Source organism: Trichomycterus rosablanca, chromosome 16 (genome assembly GCF_030014385.1).
Source record: "Trichomycterus rosablanca isolate fTriRos1 chromosome 16, fTriRos1.hap1, whole genome shotgun sequence".
In the NCBI taxonomy this organism is placed as follows: domain Eukaryota; kingdom Metazoa; phylum Chordata; class Actinopteri; order Siluriformes; family Trichomycteridae; genus Trichomycterus; species Trichomycterus rosablanca.
In genome coordinates, this window is record NC_086003.1 from 13693882 (window position 1) to 13712186 (window position 18305).

The window sequence follows — 18305 nt, forward strand, 5'->3', positions numbered from 1 at the left end:
GTTAATGATGGCTTTTGTTTAGCTTTTCTGTATGTAAATCCCATTTCTTTTAGGTGATTTCTTACAGTTCAGTCACAGACATTGACTCCACTTTCTGGCCACTTGTTTCTCATTTGTTTTGTTGTGCATTTTCTGTTTTCAAGACATATTGCTTTAAGTTTTCTATCTTGATGCTTTGATGTCTTACTTGGTCTACCAGTATGCTTCCCTTTTACAACCTTCCCATTTTGTTTGTACTTGGTCCAGATTTTAAACACAGCTTACTGGGAACAACCAACATCTTTTGCGACATTCCACAATGATTTATCTTCTTGAAGGAGTTTTATAATCCTCTCATTTGTTTCAACTGACATATCTTGTGTTGGAACCATGATTCATGACAATCTGCTTTGTGCAACAGCTCTCCGAGGTGTAAGCACTCTTTTTAAACTGAAGAATAATTAGCAAATCTAATCTGCTGCAGATGTTTTGTTTTTAAACTGCAAATTACAGAGTGATTCCATAATTTTTTCCTCTACTTGATCTAGAAAAAGCAATTGTGACTGACCACAACTATTATATTTGTTTCTTTTTTTTATTGTTTCTTAAAGCCAGAAGGTTGACATTTTGAAAAATGATAGTTTTGTGGCATGTCTGTGATTTATTTTTTTTCTACAAAATTAAACAATTGACAGAACATCTTCCAAGAGTGGTGATTCCATAATTTTTGCCAGGGGTTGTATAATCTCTTGTGTGGCTCTAGTCAAACACATACACACAAAGGACAATACGAACTGGTTATACAGTTAATAGATAAAACAATGTCTGTACCTGGATGTTCACTATGGTCCCAAACTTGCTGAAATGCTCATTTAGTTTGGTGATGGTGTTAAGTTCTCTTGGAATTTTGCGCACTTCAAGTTTGGTGTTGACGTAGTGGTTCTTCTTTGGAAAGGGCATCTTGTGCTGGTTGTTGAAATTTTGCCTGGGAATACAACACCCTTTGGTTAGACTAAATAAAATAAGGTCACATGATTAAGATACATTGATGATATTAAAACCACTTAGTTAAGAATGTCTGTGGCATCTGCAGGTTGGGGAGTACAAATATCAGAAAAAGGATGCTGTACTTGATCTTTCCTGGGCCATAGTGCCAGCTGTTATTTGCACCCACCATGAACCACTGAACTTAATTTCCCAAATTAGGTTCCGTCATCCTTCATGCATGGCTGGAACAAATTCCTGATGTCTTTAAATGATCAGGCTGAGTGCAATTATTGCTTTTTATATGCATTTTCTCCCTTATTATCCCAATTTTAGTGTTGCCAATTAGTCTTTCACTGCTGAGGACCCCAATCACATCCAAGGAGGATATATTTGCCTGACACACGCTCCCTCCGATGCGTGCACAGTCCTCTGACCCTTCTTATTCACCCATACTTTGATGGATTCGTGTGCTGATCTCAGCGTTCCTCCACTTTCTGTACAGGCTACGATCCAGGGTCCTTACAGAGCATTGAAGACCCCACCCCCACCCCTTTTTAGTCTGATCTTTTTCCACACAGCAGACTAGTGTCCAATTTTGTCTGCTGCAGGCACTGCCAATTGTGCATGTTAGATGTTGCCCAGCTGACCGGTAGCAGAGGTGAGATTTAAACTCGTAGAGTTCAGAACACTGTCACTGGTGTGCTAGCGGAATATCCCACTATGCCACCTCGGCACCCCTTTTAAAAAGATTTCATTTAAAAGATATCAATTCTAAATTACTTTGTTTTACTTTAAATAGAGCATTTGCATGGTTCTCCAGATCATCAAATTAATATTTAGTACTAGGAGTGTTAGGGTAGCACAGCAGTCTAGTACACACCTAATACACTCCTAGATCTTTGGCTCAGTCAGCCATGATTCCACATGTAACTTAAGAACAAAGATTACTTGTTGGTGTAGACAGGCATATATAAGTCGGTAGCTAAACCAATTAACCTTATAGCTTTATTTCAGACAATCAGAGGTACAAACACTTACTTATCTGTCCAGGGCTTTTTAGCCTGAGGACTGTCTGCATGGCCCAACGTTCTCTTTCTGCTCTCGGGTTCTGTGCTGTGTCTCAACTCACTGCTCGGTGCGTTGGTTATTGATGGCTCCGTCTGGATTACAATGTTGGCAGCTAAAAAGACAAAATAATTTCCTTTATTATTATTTTTCTATTATTAATTAATTTATTCATGCTTTGTCAGATGGCAAAGTTCTTAAACTGCAGATAGACTACATGACTACATTTTTTCTGGCCATATAGTATAGGTAAACAATGTTTTATAATTTTGTTTAAATGAAATACAGTAGAACATCAACTGTAATACAGAAAATAAACGGAACACCATACTAATACTAAGCAGGACACCTTTGTGCTCTTTGGACAGCTACAGTTCTTTGTGGGATTGATTTCACAAGTCTGTGTCTGTATTCATGCTGCAAATCTCCTGTTCTAACACATCCTAAATGTGCTTAACTGTATTCAGATCTGTTGGCTAAGGATTCCACTGAAGTACACAGAATAATAAAAAGCAATCAATATGCAACAATACTCAGACATGCAGTTGATTGGCAACAGGGGACCCAATAAAATCGAGATTCATCAGACCAGGAGGCTTCTTTCATTACTACAACTGTCCAGGTGTAATGAACCATTCAGGTTTTTGCCTCACAGAAGCAAAATCCAAAGTGGTTCTCTGCTGTTGTACACAATTCACCTTATAATTTAATGTTATGTGTTCTGAGATGCTTATCTGCTCACCACCTTTTTAAAGAGTGGCTGTTTAAGATTTAGAAGTTCTGTCAGCTCAAACCAGTCTGACCATCAACATCAAGGCGTTTCTGTCAACAGGACTGCTACTTCGATATATTTTTAAATTTGCACAGCTATCTGTGTAAACGTTAACAACATATGTATCAAGACACCAATAGTCATGCCACTTAAAATCCAGTTTCCCCAGTCTGATTTTTTTTTTTTTATATAAACACGACCATAACATGGTTGCATAACCGTATACATGACTGAAAATTGAGCAGTTGTGCATGTGTTTGTAATAAATCGCTCAGCAAGCAAATATATTGAAGGTCATGTGTAGCACAGGAGGAAAAAAAAAATGTGTGATACCTCTGGAGCTCTGCGTGTCTCCTGATGTGAGGCCGATCAGGTTGGGTCTCTGGGTCTGAATACGAGGAATAAACTGCCGGTACGGTGTTCTTCCAGGACCTGTGATGCCAGGAGACTCTGGATTATACGCCTCAGGATCATAGCTGTCTGTGGAGTCAAAGAAAAAAACAACCACAAATGTATAAAAATTAAGAAAATGTCTCAAGTTATAATATAAAGTACAGAAATGCAAATACATACAGGTATACAGGACATGTTTACTTGTACAGAATTTTAACTGTCATGCAGATAGTAAAAGATGCAGCAGTTTTATGCAAACGTTTGGACAAGTGTTCAAATAGCATGTTTTGTTGTTCTTTTCAAGACCAAGTGTGGAACAAGAAGTTACAATAGAACCACCAACTGGTAAATGTCTGCCTCTACACTTGAGTTATAAATCAGACAAAAACAAGGCGGTTAAATGACTGTTTAGAATGCTTAGAATTTTAAGCATGTTAAATGACCTGTATAGGTTACAAATGGTCTGTTTTAATTTCAAGTACTCTTCAGGATGACTGCTGCCAATGCAAGTAAATGAATAAATAAAAGTTCCTTAAAGTAATTTTATTAATGAAGTTATTAATGTTGACTTGACTTTTCTGTATAGATTCAGTAAGAAAGTAAAGCTGAAATTAAGCACCACTGCAAAAAAGCACAGAAAAACAAAAGCAGTGGCTTACATTCAGACAGAGTGTACTGAGGATGGAGGGAAGTAGAAGTGGTAGCAGAGGAAGAAGGAGGAGGAGGATGAGGAGGATGAGGAGGAGGTGGGCCCACTCCAGGCGGAGCCAGAGGGGAGGAGGTTCTTGTCCGTGCATGAAGAGGTGTGTCTACCCCACCGGCTGGGATTAGAGGAGGGCCTACATGGGACAAAATGGCAAAACTGAAGCACAGTAGTCTCAAGAAATGATCATTACAATACTAAAACATTTATATATTATAGCAGTAAACATGCATTATTAATTATTATACAACAGGTAGTTCCGACCTTACAATCTGATTGGTTGAGAAGCGTTCTAACCGTGCTGATATTCGTGATAACAGCACGGCCTTTTCACACAACTGTATTACTCCGCTGACGCGTTGCCAGTAACGACAAGCTTCATGCACACAAACGCGCACGCAGGCAACACAGACTTTATTCCCGATCTCGTTTTAAATCCGTTATCTGATATACAATCTAGTGCACTGTGTAGGGAACATAAATGCACGATCTGATACACAATCTAGTGCACTGTGTAGGGAACATAAATCCACGATCTGATACACAATCTACTTCACTGTGTAGGGAACATAAATCCACGATCTGATACACAATCTAGTGCACTATGTAGGGAACATAAATTCACGATCTGATACACAATCTAGTGCACTATGTAGGGAACATAAATTCACGATCTGATACACAATCTACTGCACTGTGTAGGGAACATAAATTCACGATCTGATACACAATCTAGTGCACTATGTAGGGAACATAAATTCACGATCTGATACACAATCTACTGCACTGTGTAGGGAACATAAATCCACGATCTGATACACAATCTACTGCACTGTGTAGGGAACATAAATTCACGATCTGATACACAATCTAGTGCACTGTGTAGGGAACATAAATCCACGATCTGATACACAATCTACTGCACTGTGTAGGGAACATAAATTCACGATCTGATACACAATCTAGTGCACTGTGTAGGGAACATAAATCCACGATCTGATACACAATCTACTGCACTGTGTAGGGAACATAAATCCGCGATCTGATACACAATCTACTGCACTGTGTAGGGAACATAAATTCACGATCTGATACACAATCTAGTGCACTGTGTAGGGAACATAAATCCACGATCTGATACACAATCTACTGCACTGTGTAGGGAACATAAATCCGCGATCTGATACACAATCTAGTGCACTGTGTAGGGAACATAAATTCACGATCTGATACACAATCTAGTGCACTATGTAGGGAACATAAATCCACGATCTGATACACAATCTACTGCACTGTGTAGGGAACATAAATTCACGATCTGATACACAATCTAGTGCACTGTGTAGGGAACATAAATTCACAATCTGATACACAATCTAGTGCACTATGTAGGGAACATAAATCCACGATCTGATACACAATCTACTGCACTGTGTAGGGAACATAAATTCACGATCTGATACACAATCTAGTGCACTATGTAGGGAACATAAATCCACGATCTGATACACAATCTACTGCACTGTGTAGGGAACATAAATTCACGATCTGATACACAATCTACTGCACTGTGTAGGGAACATAAATCCACGATCTGATACACAATCTACTGCACTGTGTAGGGAACATAAATCCACGATCTGATACACAATCTACTTCACTGTGTAGGGAACATAAATTCACGATCTGATACACAATCTAGTGCACTGTGTAGGGAACATAAATCCACGATCTGATACACAATCTACTGCACTGTGTAGGGAACATAAATTCACGATCTGATACACAATCTACTTCACTGTGTAGGGAACATAAATTCACGATCTGATACACAATCTAGTGCACTGTGTAGGGAACATAAATCCACGATCTGATACACAATCTACTGCACTGTGTAGGGAACATAAATTCACGATCTGATACACAATCTAGTGCACTGTGTAGGGAACATAAATTCACGATCTGATACACAATCTACTGCACTGTGTAGGGAACATAAATCCACGATCTGATACACAATCTACTACACTGTGTAGGGAACATAAATTCACGATCTGATACACAATCTACTTCACTGTGTAGGGAACATAAATGCACGATCTGATACACAATCTACTTCACTGTGTAGGGAACATAAATTCACGATCTGATACACAATCTAGTGCACTGTGTAGGGAACATAAATTCACGATCTGATACACAATCTACTTCACTGTGTAGGGAACATAAATGCACGATCTGATACACAATCTACTTCACTGTGTAGGGAACATAAATTCACGATCTGATACACAATCTACTGCACTGTGTAGGGAACATAAATCCACGATCTGATACACAATCTACTGCACTGTGTAGGGAACATAAATTCACGATCTGATACACAATCTAGTGCACTGTGTAGGGAACATAAATTCACGATCTGATACACAATCTACTGCACTGTGTAGGGAACATAAATCCACGATCTGATACACAATCTACTGCACTGTGTAGGGAACATAAATTCACGATCTGATACACAATCTAGTGCACTGTGTAGGGAACATAAATCCACGATCTGATACACAATCTACTGCACTGTGTAGGGAACATAAATTCACGATCTGATACACAATCTAGTGCACTGTGTAGGGAACATAAATCCACGATCTGATACACAATCTAGTGCACTGTGTAGGGAACATAAATTCACGATCTGATACACAATCTACTTCACTGTGTAGGGAACATAAATTCACGATCTGATACACAATCTAGTGCACTGTGTAGGGAACATAAATCCACGATCTGATACACAATCTACTGCACTGTGTAGGGAACATAAATCCGCGATCTGATACACAATCTAGTGCACTGTGTAGGGAACATAAATTCACGATCTGATACACAATCTAGTGCACTGTGTAGGGAACATAAATCCACGATCTGATACACAATCTACTGCACTGTGTAGGGAACATAAATTCACGATCTGATACACAATCTAGTGCACTGTGTAGGGAACATAAATCCACGATCTGATACACAATCTACTGCACTGTGTAGGGAACATAAATTCACGATCTGATACACAATCTACTTCACTGTGTAGGGAACATAAATTCACGATCTGATACACAATCTAGTGCACTGTGTAGGGAACATAAATCCACGATCTGATACACAATCTACTGCACTGTGTAGGGAACATAAATTCACGATCTGATACACAATCTAGTGCACTGTGTAGGGAACATAAATTCACGATCTGATACACAATCTACTGCACTGTGTAGGGAACATAAATCCACGATCTGATACACAATCTACTACACTGTGTAGGGAACATAAATTCACGATCTGATACACAATCTACTTCACTGTGTAGGGAACATAAATTCACGATCTGATACACAATCTACTTCACTGTGTAGGGAACATAAATTCACGATCTGATACACAATCTAGTGCACTGTGTAGGGAACATAAATCCACGATCTGATACACAATCTACTGCACTGTGTAGGGAACATAAATTCACGATCTGATACACAATCTAGTGCACTGTGTAGGGAACATAAATTCACGATCTGATACACAATCTACTGCACTGTGTAGGGAACATAAATTCACGATCTGATACACAATCTAGTGCACTGTGTAGGGAACATAAATCCACGATCTGATACACAATCTACTGCACTGTGTAGGGAACATAAATTCACGATCTGATACACAATCTAGTGCACTGTGTAGGGAACATAAATTCACGATCTGATACACAATCTAGTGCACTGTGTAGGGAACATAAATCCACGATCTGATACACAATCTACTTCACCGTGTAGGGAACATAAATTCACGATCTGATACACAATCTACTGCACTGTGTAGGGAACATAAATCCACGATCTGATACACAATCTAGTGCACTGTGTAGGGAACATAAATCCACGATCTGATACACAATCTACTGCACTGTGTAGGGAACATAAATTCACGATCTGATACACAATCTAGTGCACTGTGTAGGGAACATAAATCCACGATCTGATACACAATCTACTGCACTGTGTAGGGAACATAAATCCACGATCTGATACACAATCTACTTCACTGTGTAGGGAACATAAATTCACGATCTGATACACAATCTAGTGCACTGTGTAGGGAACATAAATTCACGATCTGATACACAATCTAGTGCACTGTGTAGGGAACATAAATCCGCGATCTGATACACAATCTACTGCACTGTGTAGGGAACATAAATTCACGATCTGATACACAATCTAGTGCACTGTGTAGGGAACATAAATCCACGATCTGATACACAATCTACTGCACTGTGTAGGGAACATAAATTCACGATCTGATACACAATCTAGTGCACTGTGTAGGGAACATAAATCCACGATCTGATACACAATCTACTGCACTGTGTAGGGAACATAAATCCACGATCTGATACACAATCTACTTCACTGTGTAGGGAACATAAATTCACGATCTGATACACAATCTAGTGCACTGTGTAGGGAACATAAATTCACGATCTGATACACAATCTAGTGCACTGTGTAGGGAACATAAATCCACGATCTGATACACAATCTACTGCACTGTGTAGGGAACATAAATTCACGATCTGATACACAATCTACTGCACTGTGTAGGGAACATAAATTCACGATCTGATACACAATCTACTGCACTGTGTAGGGAACATAAATCCACGATCTGATACACAATCTACTTCACTGTGTAGGGAACATAAATTCACGATCTGATACACAATCTAGTGCACTGTGTAGGGAACATAAATCCACGATCTGATACACAATCTACTGCACTGTGTAGGGAACATAAATTCACGATCTGATACACAATCTAGTGCACTGTGTAGGGAACATAAATTCACGATCTGATACACAATCTAGTGCACTGTGTAGGGAACATAAATCCACGATCTGATACACAATCTACTTCACCGTGTAGGGAACATAAATTCACGATCTGATACACAATCTACTGCACTGTGTAGGGAACATAAATCCACGATCTGATACACAATCTAGTGCACTGTGTAGGGAACATAAATCCATGATCTGATACACAATCTACTGCACTGTGTAGGGAACATAAATTCACGATCTGATACACAATCTAGTGCACTGTGTAGGGAACATAAATCCACGATCTGATACACAATCTACTGCACTGTGTAGGGAACATAAATTCACGATCTGATACACAATCTAGTGCACTGTGTAGGGAACATAAATCCACGATCTGATACACAATCTACTGCACTGTGTAGGGAACATAAATCCACGATCTGATACACAATCTACTGCACTGTGTAGGGAACATAAATTCACGATCTGATACACAATCTACTGCACTGTGTAGGGAACATAAATCCACGATCTGATACACAATCTACTTCACTGTGTAGGGAACATAAATTCACGATCTGATACACAATCTAGTGCACTGTGTAGGGAACATAAATCCACGATCTGATACACAATCTACTGCACTGTGTAGGGAACATAAATCCACGATCTGATACACAATGTAGTGCACTGTGTAGGGAACATAAATTCACGATCTGATACACAATCTACTGCACTGTGTAGGGAACATAAATCCACGATCTGATACACAATCTAGTGCACTGTGTAGGGAACATAAATTCACGATCTGATACACAATCTAGTGCACTGTGTAGGGAACATAAATTCCCGATCTGATACACAATCTAGTGCACTGTGTAGGGAACATAAATCCACGATCTGATACACAATCTACTGCACTGTGTAGGGAACATAAATTCCCGATCTGATACACAATCTAGTGCACTGTGTAGGGAACATAAATCCACGATCTGATACACAATCTACTGCACTGTGTAGGGAACATAAATCCACGATCTGATACACAATCTAGTGCACTGTGTAGGGAACATAAATCCACGATCTGATACACAATCTAGTGCACTGTGTAGGGAACATAAATCCACGATCTGATACACAATCTAGTGCACTGTGTAGGGAACATAAATCCACGATCTGATACACAATCTAGTGCACTGTGTAGGGAACATAAATCCACGATCTGATACACAATCTACTGCACTGTGTAGGGAACATAAATCCACGATCTGATACACAATCTACTGCACTGTGTAGGGAACATAAATCCGCGATCTGATACACAATCTAGTGCACTGTGTAGGGAACATAAATCCACGATCTGATACACAATCTAGTGCACTATGTAGGGAACATAAATCCACGATCTGATACACAATCTACTGAACTGTGTAGGGAACATAAATCCGCGATCTGATACACAATCTACTGCACTGTGTAGGGAACATAAATCCGCGATCTGATACACAATCTAGTGCACTGTGTAGGGAACATAAATCCGCGATCTGATACACAATCTACTGCACTGTGTAGGGAACATAAATCCGCGATCTGATACACAATCTAGTGCACTGTGTAGGGAACATAAATCCGCGATCTGATACACAATCTAGTGCACTGTGTAGGGAACATAAATCCGCGATCTGATACACAATCTACTTCACCGTGTAGGGAACATAAATTCCCGATCTGATACACAATCTAGTGCACTGTGTAGGGAACATAAATCCACGATCTGATACACAATCTACTGCACTGTGTAGGGAACATAAATCCGCGATCTGATACACAATCTAGTGCACTGTGTAGGGAACATAAATCCACGATCTGATACACAATCTAGTGCACTATGTAGGGAACATAAATCCATGATCTGATACACAATCTACTGAACTGTGTAGGGAACATAAATCCGCGATCTGATACACAATCTACTGCACTGTGTAGGGAACATAAATCCGCGATCTGATACACAATCTAGTGCACTGTGTAGGGAACATAAATCCGCGATCTGATACACAATCTACTGCACTGTGTAGGGAACATAAATCCGCGATCTGATACACAATCTAGTGCACTGTGTAGGGAACATAAATCCGCGATCTGATACACAATCTAGTGCACTGTGTAGGGAACATAAATCCACGATCTGATACACAATCTACTGCACTGTGTAGGGAACATAAATCCGCGATCTGATACACAATCTACTACACTGTGTAGGGAACATAAATCCGCGATCTGATACACAATCTAGTGCACTGTGTAGGGAACATAAATCCACGATCTGATACACAATCTACTTCACTGTGTAGGGAACATAAATTCACGATCTGAAACACAATCTAGTGCACTGTGTAGGGAACATAAATCCGCGATCTGATACACAATCTACTGCACTGTGTAGGGAACATAAATCCGCGATCTGATACACAATCTAGTGCACTGTGTAGGGAACATAAATCCGCGATCTGATACACAATCTACTGCACTGTGTAGGGAACATAAATCCACGATCTGATACACAATCTAGTGCACTGTGTAGGGAACATAAATCCACGATCTGATACACAATCTACTGCACTGTGTAGGGAACATAAATCCGCGATCTGATACACAATCTACTGCACTGTGTAGGGAACATAAATCCGCGATCTGATACACAATCTACTGCACTGTGTAGGGAACATAAATCCACGATCTGATACACAATCTACTTCACTGTGTAGGGAACATAAATTCACGATCTGAAACACAATCTAGTGCACTGTGTAGGGAACATAAATCCGCGATCTGATACACAATCTACTGCACTGTGTAGGGAACATAAATCCGCGATCTGATACACAATCTAGTGCACTGTGTAGGGAACATAAATCCGCGATCTGATACACAATCTACTGCACTGTGTAGGGAACATAAATCCACGATCTGATACACAATCTAGTGCACTGTGTAGGGAACATAAATCCACGATCTGATACACAATCTACTGCACTGTGTAGGGAACATAAATCCGCGATCTGATACACAATCTACTGCACTGTGTAGGGAACATAAATCCACGATCTGATACACAATCTACTGCACTGTGTAGGGAACATAAATGCACGATCTGAAACACAATCTAGTGCACTGTGTAGGGAACATAAATCCGCGATCTGATACACAATCTACTGCACTGTGTAGGGAACATAAATCCGCGATCTGATACACAATCTAGTGCACTGTGTAGGGAACATAAATCCGCGATCTGATACACAATCTACTGCACTGTGTAGGGAACATAAATCCACGATCTGATACACAATCTAGTGCACTGTGTAGGGAACATAAATCCACGATCTGATACACAATCTACTGCACTGTGTAGGGAACATAAATCCGCGATCTGATACACAATCTACTGCACTGTGTAGGGAACATAAATCCACGATCTGATACACAATCTACTTCACTGTGTAGGGAACATAAATTCACGATCTGAAACACAATCTAGTGCAATATGTAGGGAACATAAATTCACGATCTGAAACACAATCTAGTGCACTATGTAGGGAACATTAATGTGTTTGTAACGTGAACAGTTAGCTTAATAGACCATTTAGCAGCTCCTAAGAGTTCTGTTCTCACCCATATACTTTGGTGTGTGTGAGAGGTTTTTTATTTCTTTTTCTCCCTTCGGAGGTTCTCGCCTTTTTCTTCTTGTTGTTCTTACCTCCCTAAAATGAGTTTTTGCAACTTGGAATGTCTGCTTTGTAGTGTTAAACTTTATATTCGTTGTGGAACTACTTTTTGGCGGAAGGTATTGTCAATATTAAAGCATATTTAATATGAAATTCAGGGCTTCTTTGATTGATTTTCTTTCTTTATTTTGTAAAAACTGTTGTATAAAAGCAATAGAACACTCGAGGTCGTGTGTTATCGCGAATAACATCACGGCTGTGATGATCTGTGACCGAATCACAGCCGTGATGTTATTCGCGATAACACACTCCCTCGAGTGTTCTATTGCTTAACTCACTCACTCACTTAACCGCTTATCCAATCAGGGTTTGGGAAGGGGGTGGTGTCCCTGCTTTTCAATGGGTGCAAGGCACGCAGCTAGTCAGATCAATATTTTTCCAAAACCCCTCATTAAAAATGTATTAAAGAAGAAAGAACTAGAAGAAATGTTTTCAGGAAACTAGAATTACCAATTTTCCAAAAGGAAAATAGAAAAAGTGTCATGGCACCCTGCACTGCTCTGGTGGGGAACGACCCGAGAATTTTTCAAAAATGGGGGAAAAAACACAGTACACGTTTGGAAAGCCAGTTGCCTCGCTGTTATTTGGCATATGTCCATCAGAAGCATGATGCATTTCTCAAAATCCTCCAAAATGTTGTATTTAAAGATAGAAAAGAAAGAAAGAAAGAAAAACCCTCAATCTTCATCACGTAGAACAAGTCAATAACGTTTACTCACCTGCTATTGGGTAGATGCCAGGTGGCGGGGGTTGCCCGTGAGGAGGGATAGGCATAGGCATGGGCATCATTGGAGGAGGCTCCGTCATCGGGGGCATCAGCATGGGCATGCGGGCAGGGGGCATTCCAGGAGGAGGGAAGGGAATCATGTTGGGCAGGGCGACGTCGTCTACGATCAGAGGGTCATTGCCATGGTCGAAAGGACAGAGGTCACCTCGCACGCAGAATCCTTTTTCTGGTAGAAGAGAAATACTAGTTTAGGGAATAAGACATCCAAGGAGGGGAATCCGACAACTACTTTAAAACCTGCTTGACAGCCTATCAGGAATGATGGAAATATGCACGATGAACACAATATATTTGTATATAGACGCTGTCGAATGGAAATCATACGCCTCCAGGTTTAGCACGTCTTACTTTTTTTTGCATATAAAATACCTATATATAAACGACAGAAACTGATGAACCACACCGTTTATTCAAATTCCTGTTCCACACTTTTCCTGTGTCTGTGTGGGATTCCTCCAACCCTATGAAACATGCAAAAGGTGGATTGGCTGCTCAAAATTGCCTCTGTGCCAAGTGGATTCCTTCAGAAAGCAAGAACAAATACAGAGAATACGTTATGTTCTTTGTAATCATTTACAAACAGTAGGAGTTGCTGTTGCAGCAGCAAGGAGGTGAAACCCTGACCGACTTTCCCTCCCAAGACACAGCAAATTGTGTGTGTTTTTTTTAATTGCTCGACTACGTCAGTGACACCTCTAGGAGTCAAAGGACTCGAGAGTCTAAGAGAGTCTCTACGGTGGAGGACACTCACCGTAGAGAAACTCACTTTTCCCTTGCGTTAAATCCACCTCAAGAAAAGTCAGTCATTGTGTGAGAAAAGATGCGTTGTGTGGCATTTGAGTTTTTTAAAAAAGGACATGGTGCTTCTTGTGTTAACATTTAATTGGTCTCGGATAAAGGTTTTGCATGCCGATTAATTGTTACATGTATTAAACAAAACTTAACGTTATGTGTAACACATGCACCATAACACGTCAGCCATAACTCCAGCAGCACTGCTGTGTCTTATTCACTCATACCAGCACAACACACACTAACACACCACCACCATGTCAGTGTCACTACAGTGCTGAGAATCATCCACCACCTAAATAATACCTGCTCTGTGGTGGTCCTGTGGGGGTCCTGACCATTGAAGAACAGCATGAAAGGGGGCTAACAAAGCATGTAGATAAATAGATGGACTACAGTCAGTAATTGTAGAACTACAAAGTGCTTCTATATGGTCAGTGAAGCCGATAAAATGGACAGTGGAGGTGGTTTTAATGTTATGGCTGATCAGTGTATGTTTTAACACATATTTAATGGCGAAAATAGAAATGAATGCTTCTGTCTATTTTATCTTGTCTTTATTTTTCGGTCCACCTAAAACGCTTTTAAAAACAAAATACTATTAAATTTAACCAAATCCACTATTTCTAGACTTTGAGAAGTGTCTGGTTTTATTCTGCATGCTTGGTAGATCATTAGACAGCCTAGTTAGGCAACAGATCCAACAGAGAGCTTTCGACATCTCCCACCAGTGTAAAAATCTCCCACCGGTGTGAAAAATACCCCAGGTCCAGAGAGAATGAAAGGTATATATAAACCTCTTTAGAAAAGCTCATCTGAAGTTGTTACTGAAAGAAGCTGCTCCACAGAGGATTCACTAAAAGGACTCGTATAGGAGTCATTAGCAGTGAGAGATGTCACCAGGCCAACGCAAAAGACAACACGCTTTTCATTAAACACTGATCATTTAAATAATACTATGCATTTAAATTATGCGGAGTACTTGTTCTGGAGGTCTTTAGACCAACCAGGCAGAAACTTCATCTAATACTTCTCCTGGTCTGTCTGTTTAAAGACCAAACAGTAAACAAGAGGAATCAGTGAAGCTACAGTGTATCACAAAAGTGAGTACACCCCTCACATTTCTGCAGATATTTAAGTATAACTTTTCATGGGACAACACTGACAAAATGACACTTTATCACAATGAAAAGTAGTCTGTGTGCAGCTTATATAACAGTGTAAATTTATTCTTCCCTCAAAATAACTCAATATACAGCCATTAATGTCTAAACCACCGGCAACAAAAGTGAGTACACCCCTTAGTGAAAGTTCCTGAAGTGTCAATATTTTGTGTGGCCACCATTATTTCCCAGAACTGCCTTAACTCTCCTGGGCATGGGGTTTACCAGAGCTTCACAGGTTGCCACTGGAATGCTTTTCCACTCCTCCATGACGACATCACGGAGCTGGCGGATATTCGAGACTTTGCGCTCCTCCACCTTCCGCTTGAGGATGCCCCAAAGATGTTCTATTGGGTTTAGGTCTAGAGACATGCTTGGCCAGTCCATCACCTTTACCCTCAGCCTCTTCAATAAAGCAGTGGTCGTCTTAGAGGTGTGTTTGGGGTCATTATCATGCTGGAACACTGCCCTGCGACCCAGTTTCCGGAGGGAGGGGATCATGCTCTGCTTAGTATTTCACAGTACATATTGGAGTTCATGTGTCCCTCAATGAAATGTAACTCCCCAACACCTGCCGCACTCATGCAGCCCCAGACCATGGCATTCCCACCACCATGCTTGACTGTAGGCATGACACACTTATCTTTGTACTCCTCACCTGATTGCCGCCACACATGCTTGAGACCATCTGAACCAAACAAATTAATCTTGGTCTCATCAGACCATAGGACATGGTTCCAGTAATCCATGTCCTTTGTTGACATGTCTTCAGCAAACTGTTTGCGGGCTTTCTTGTGTAGAGACTTCAGAAGAGGCTTCCTTCTGGGGTGACAGCCATGCAGACCAATTTGATGTAGTGTGCGGCGTATGGTCTGAGCACTGACAGGCTGACCCCCCACCTTTTCAATCTCTGCAGCAATGCTGACAGCACTCCTGCGCCTATCTTTCAAATACAGCAGTTGGATGTGACGCTGAGCACGTGCACTCAGCTTCTTTTGACGACCAACGCGAGGTCTTTTCTGAGTGGACCCTGCTCTTTTAAAACGCTGGATGATCTTAGCCACTGTGCTGCAGCTCAGTTTCAGGGTGTTGGCAATCTTATTGTAGCCTTGGCCATCTTCATGTAGCGCAACAATTCGTCTTTTAAGATCCTCAGAGAGTTCTTTGCCATGAGGTGCCATGTTGGAACTTTCAGTGACCAGTATGAGAGAGTGTGAGAGCTGTACTACTAAATTGAACACACCTGCTCCCTATGCACACCTGAGACCTAGTAACACTAACAAATCACATGACATTTTGGAGGGAAAATGACAAGCAGTGCTCAATTTGGACATTTAGGGGTGTAGTCTCTTAGGGGTGTACTCACTTTTGTTGCCGGTGGTTTAGACATTAATGGCTGTATATTGAGTTATTTTGAGGGAAGAATAAATTTACACTGTTATATAAGCTGCACACAGACTACTTTTCATTGTGTCAAAGTGTCATTTTGTCAGTGTTGTCCCATGAAAAGATATACTTAAATATCTGCAGAAATGTGAGGGGTGTACTCACTTCTGTGATACACTGTATGTATAATGTAGTATTTAAGAGTAGCAGGATATTATTAAATCCCTATATATACAGTGTATCTCAAAAGTGAGTACACCCCTCACATTTCTGCAAATATTTCATTATATCTTTTCATGGGACAACACTATAGACATGAAACTTGGATATAACTTAGAGTAGTCAGTGTACAGCTTGTATAGCAGTGTAGATTTACTGTCTTCTGAAAATATCTCAACACACAGCCATTAATGTCTAAATAGCTGGCAACATAAGTGAGTACACCCCACAGTGAACATGTCCAAATTGTGCCTAAATGTGTCGTTGTCCCTCCCTGGTGTCATGTGTCAAGGTCCCAGGTGTAAATGGGGAGCAGGGCTGTTAAATTTGGTGTTTTGGGTACAATTCTCTCATACTGGCCACTGGATATTCAACATGGCACCTCATGGCAAAGAACTCTCTGAGGATGTGAGAAATAGAATTGTTGCTCTCCACAAAGATGGCCTGGGCTATAAGAAGATTGCTAACACCCTGAAACTGAGCTACAGCATGGTGGCCAAGGTCATACAGCGGTTTTCCAGGACAGGTTCCACTCGGAACAGGCTTCGCCAGGGTCGACCAAAGAAGTTGAGTCCACGTGTTCGGCGTCATATCCAGAGGTTGGTTTTAAAAAATAGACACACGAGTGCTGCCAGCATTGCTGCAGAGGTTGAAGACGTGGGAGGTCAGCCTGTCAGTGCTCAGACCATACGCCGCACACTGCATCAACTCGGTCTGCATGGTCGTCATCCCAGAAGGAAGCTGACGCACAAGAAAGCCAGCAAACAGTTTGCTGAAGACAAGCAGTCCAAGAACATGGATTACTGGAATGCCCTGTGGTCTGACGAGACCAAGATGAACTTGTTTGGCTCAGATGGTGTCCAGCATGTGTGGCGGCGCCCTCGTGAGAAGTACCAAGACAACTGTATCTTGCCTACAGTCAAGCATGCTGGTGGTAGCATCATGGTCTTGGGCTGCATGAGTGTTGCTGGCACTGGGGAGCTGCAGTTCATTGAGGGAAACATCAATTCCAACATGTACTGTGACATTCTGAAACAGAGCATGATCCCCTCCCTTCGAAAACTGACTAACATCCACCAGCTCCGTGATGTCATCATGGAGGAGTGGAAGAGGATTCCAGTAGCAACCTGTGCAGCTCTGGTGAATTCCATGCCCAGGAGGGTTAAGGCAGTGCTGGATAATAATGGTGGTCACACAAAATATTGACACTTTGGGCACAATTTGGACATGTTCACTGTGGGGTGTACTCACTTATGTTGCCAGCCATTTAGACATTAATGGCTGTGTGTTGAGTTATTTTCAGAAGACAGTAAATCTACACTGCTATACAAGCTGTACACTGACTACTCTAAGTTATATCCAAGTTTCATTTCTATAGAGTTGTCCCATGAAAA

General features: G+C 40.9%; 1 protein-coding gene across 3 annotated transcripts in view; it reads right to left on the reverse strand.

Moving 5' to 3' along the window:
• Positions 1 to 18305, reverse strand: part of rbm27 (RNA binding motif protein 27) — a 59004-nt gene that overhangs the window by 17320 nt on the left and 23379 nt on the right. For 2 of the 3 annotated variants that reach the window (XM_063011403.1, XM_063011402.1), the window contains exons 7-11: positions 13284 to 13517; positions 3856 to 4035; positions 3137 to 3283; positions 2005 to 2146; positions 811 to 964 (exon numbers count right to left, since the gene is read on the reverse strand). In XM_063011403.1, coding sequence (XP_062867473.1) covers positions 811 to 964; positions 2005 to 2146; positions 3137 to 3283; positions 3856 to 4035; positions 13284 to 13517 — 857 coding nt within the window. The remainder of the gene's footprint in view (positions 1 to 810; positions 965 to 2004; positions 2147 to 3136; positions 3284 to 3855; positions 4036 to 13283; positions 13518 to 18305) is intronic. The other variant, XM_063011404.1, reaches the window with a different exon arrangement.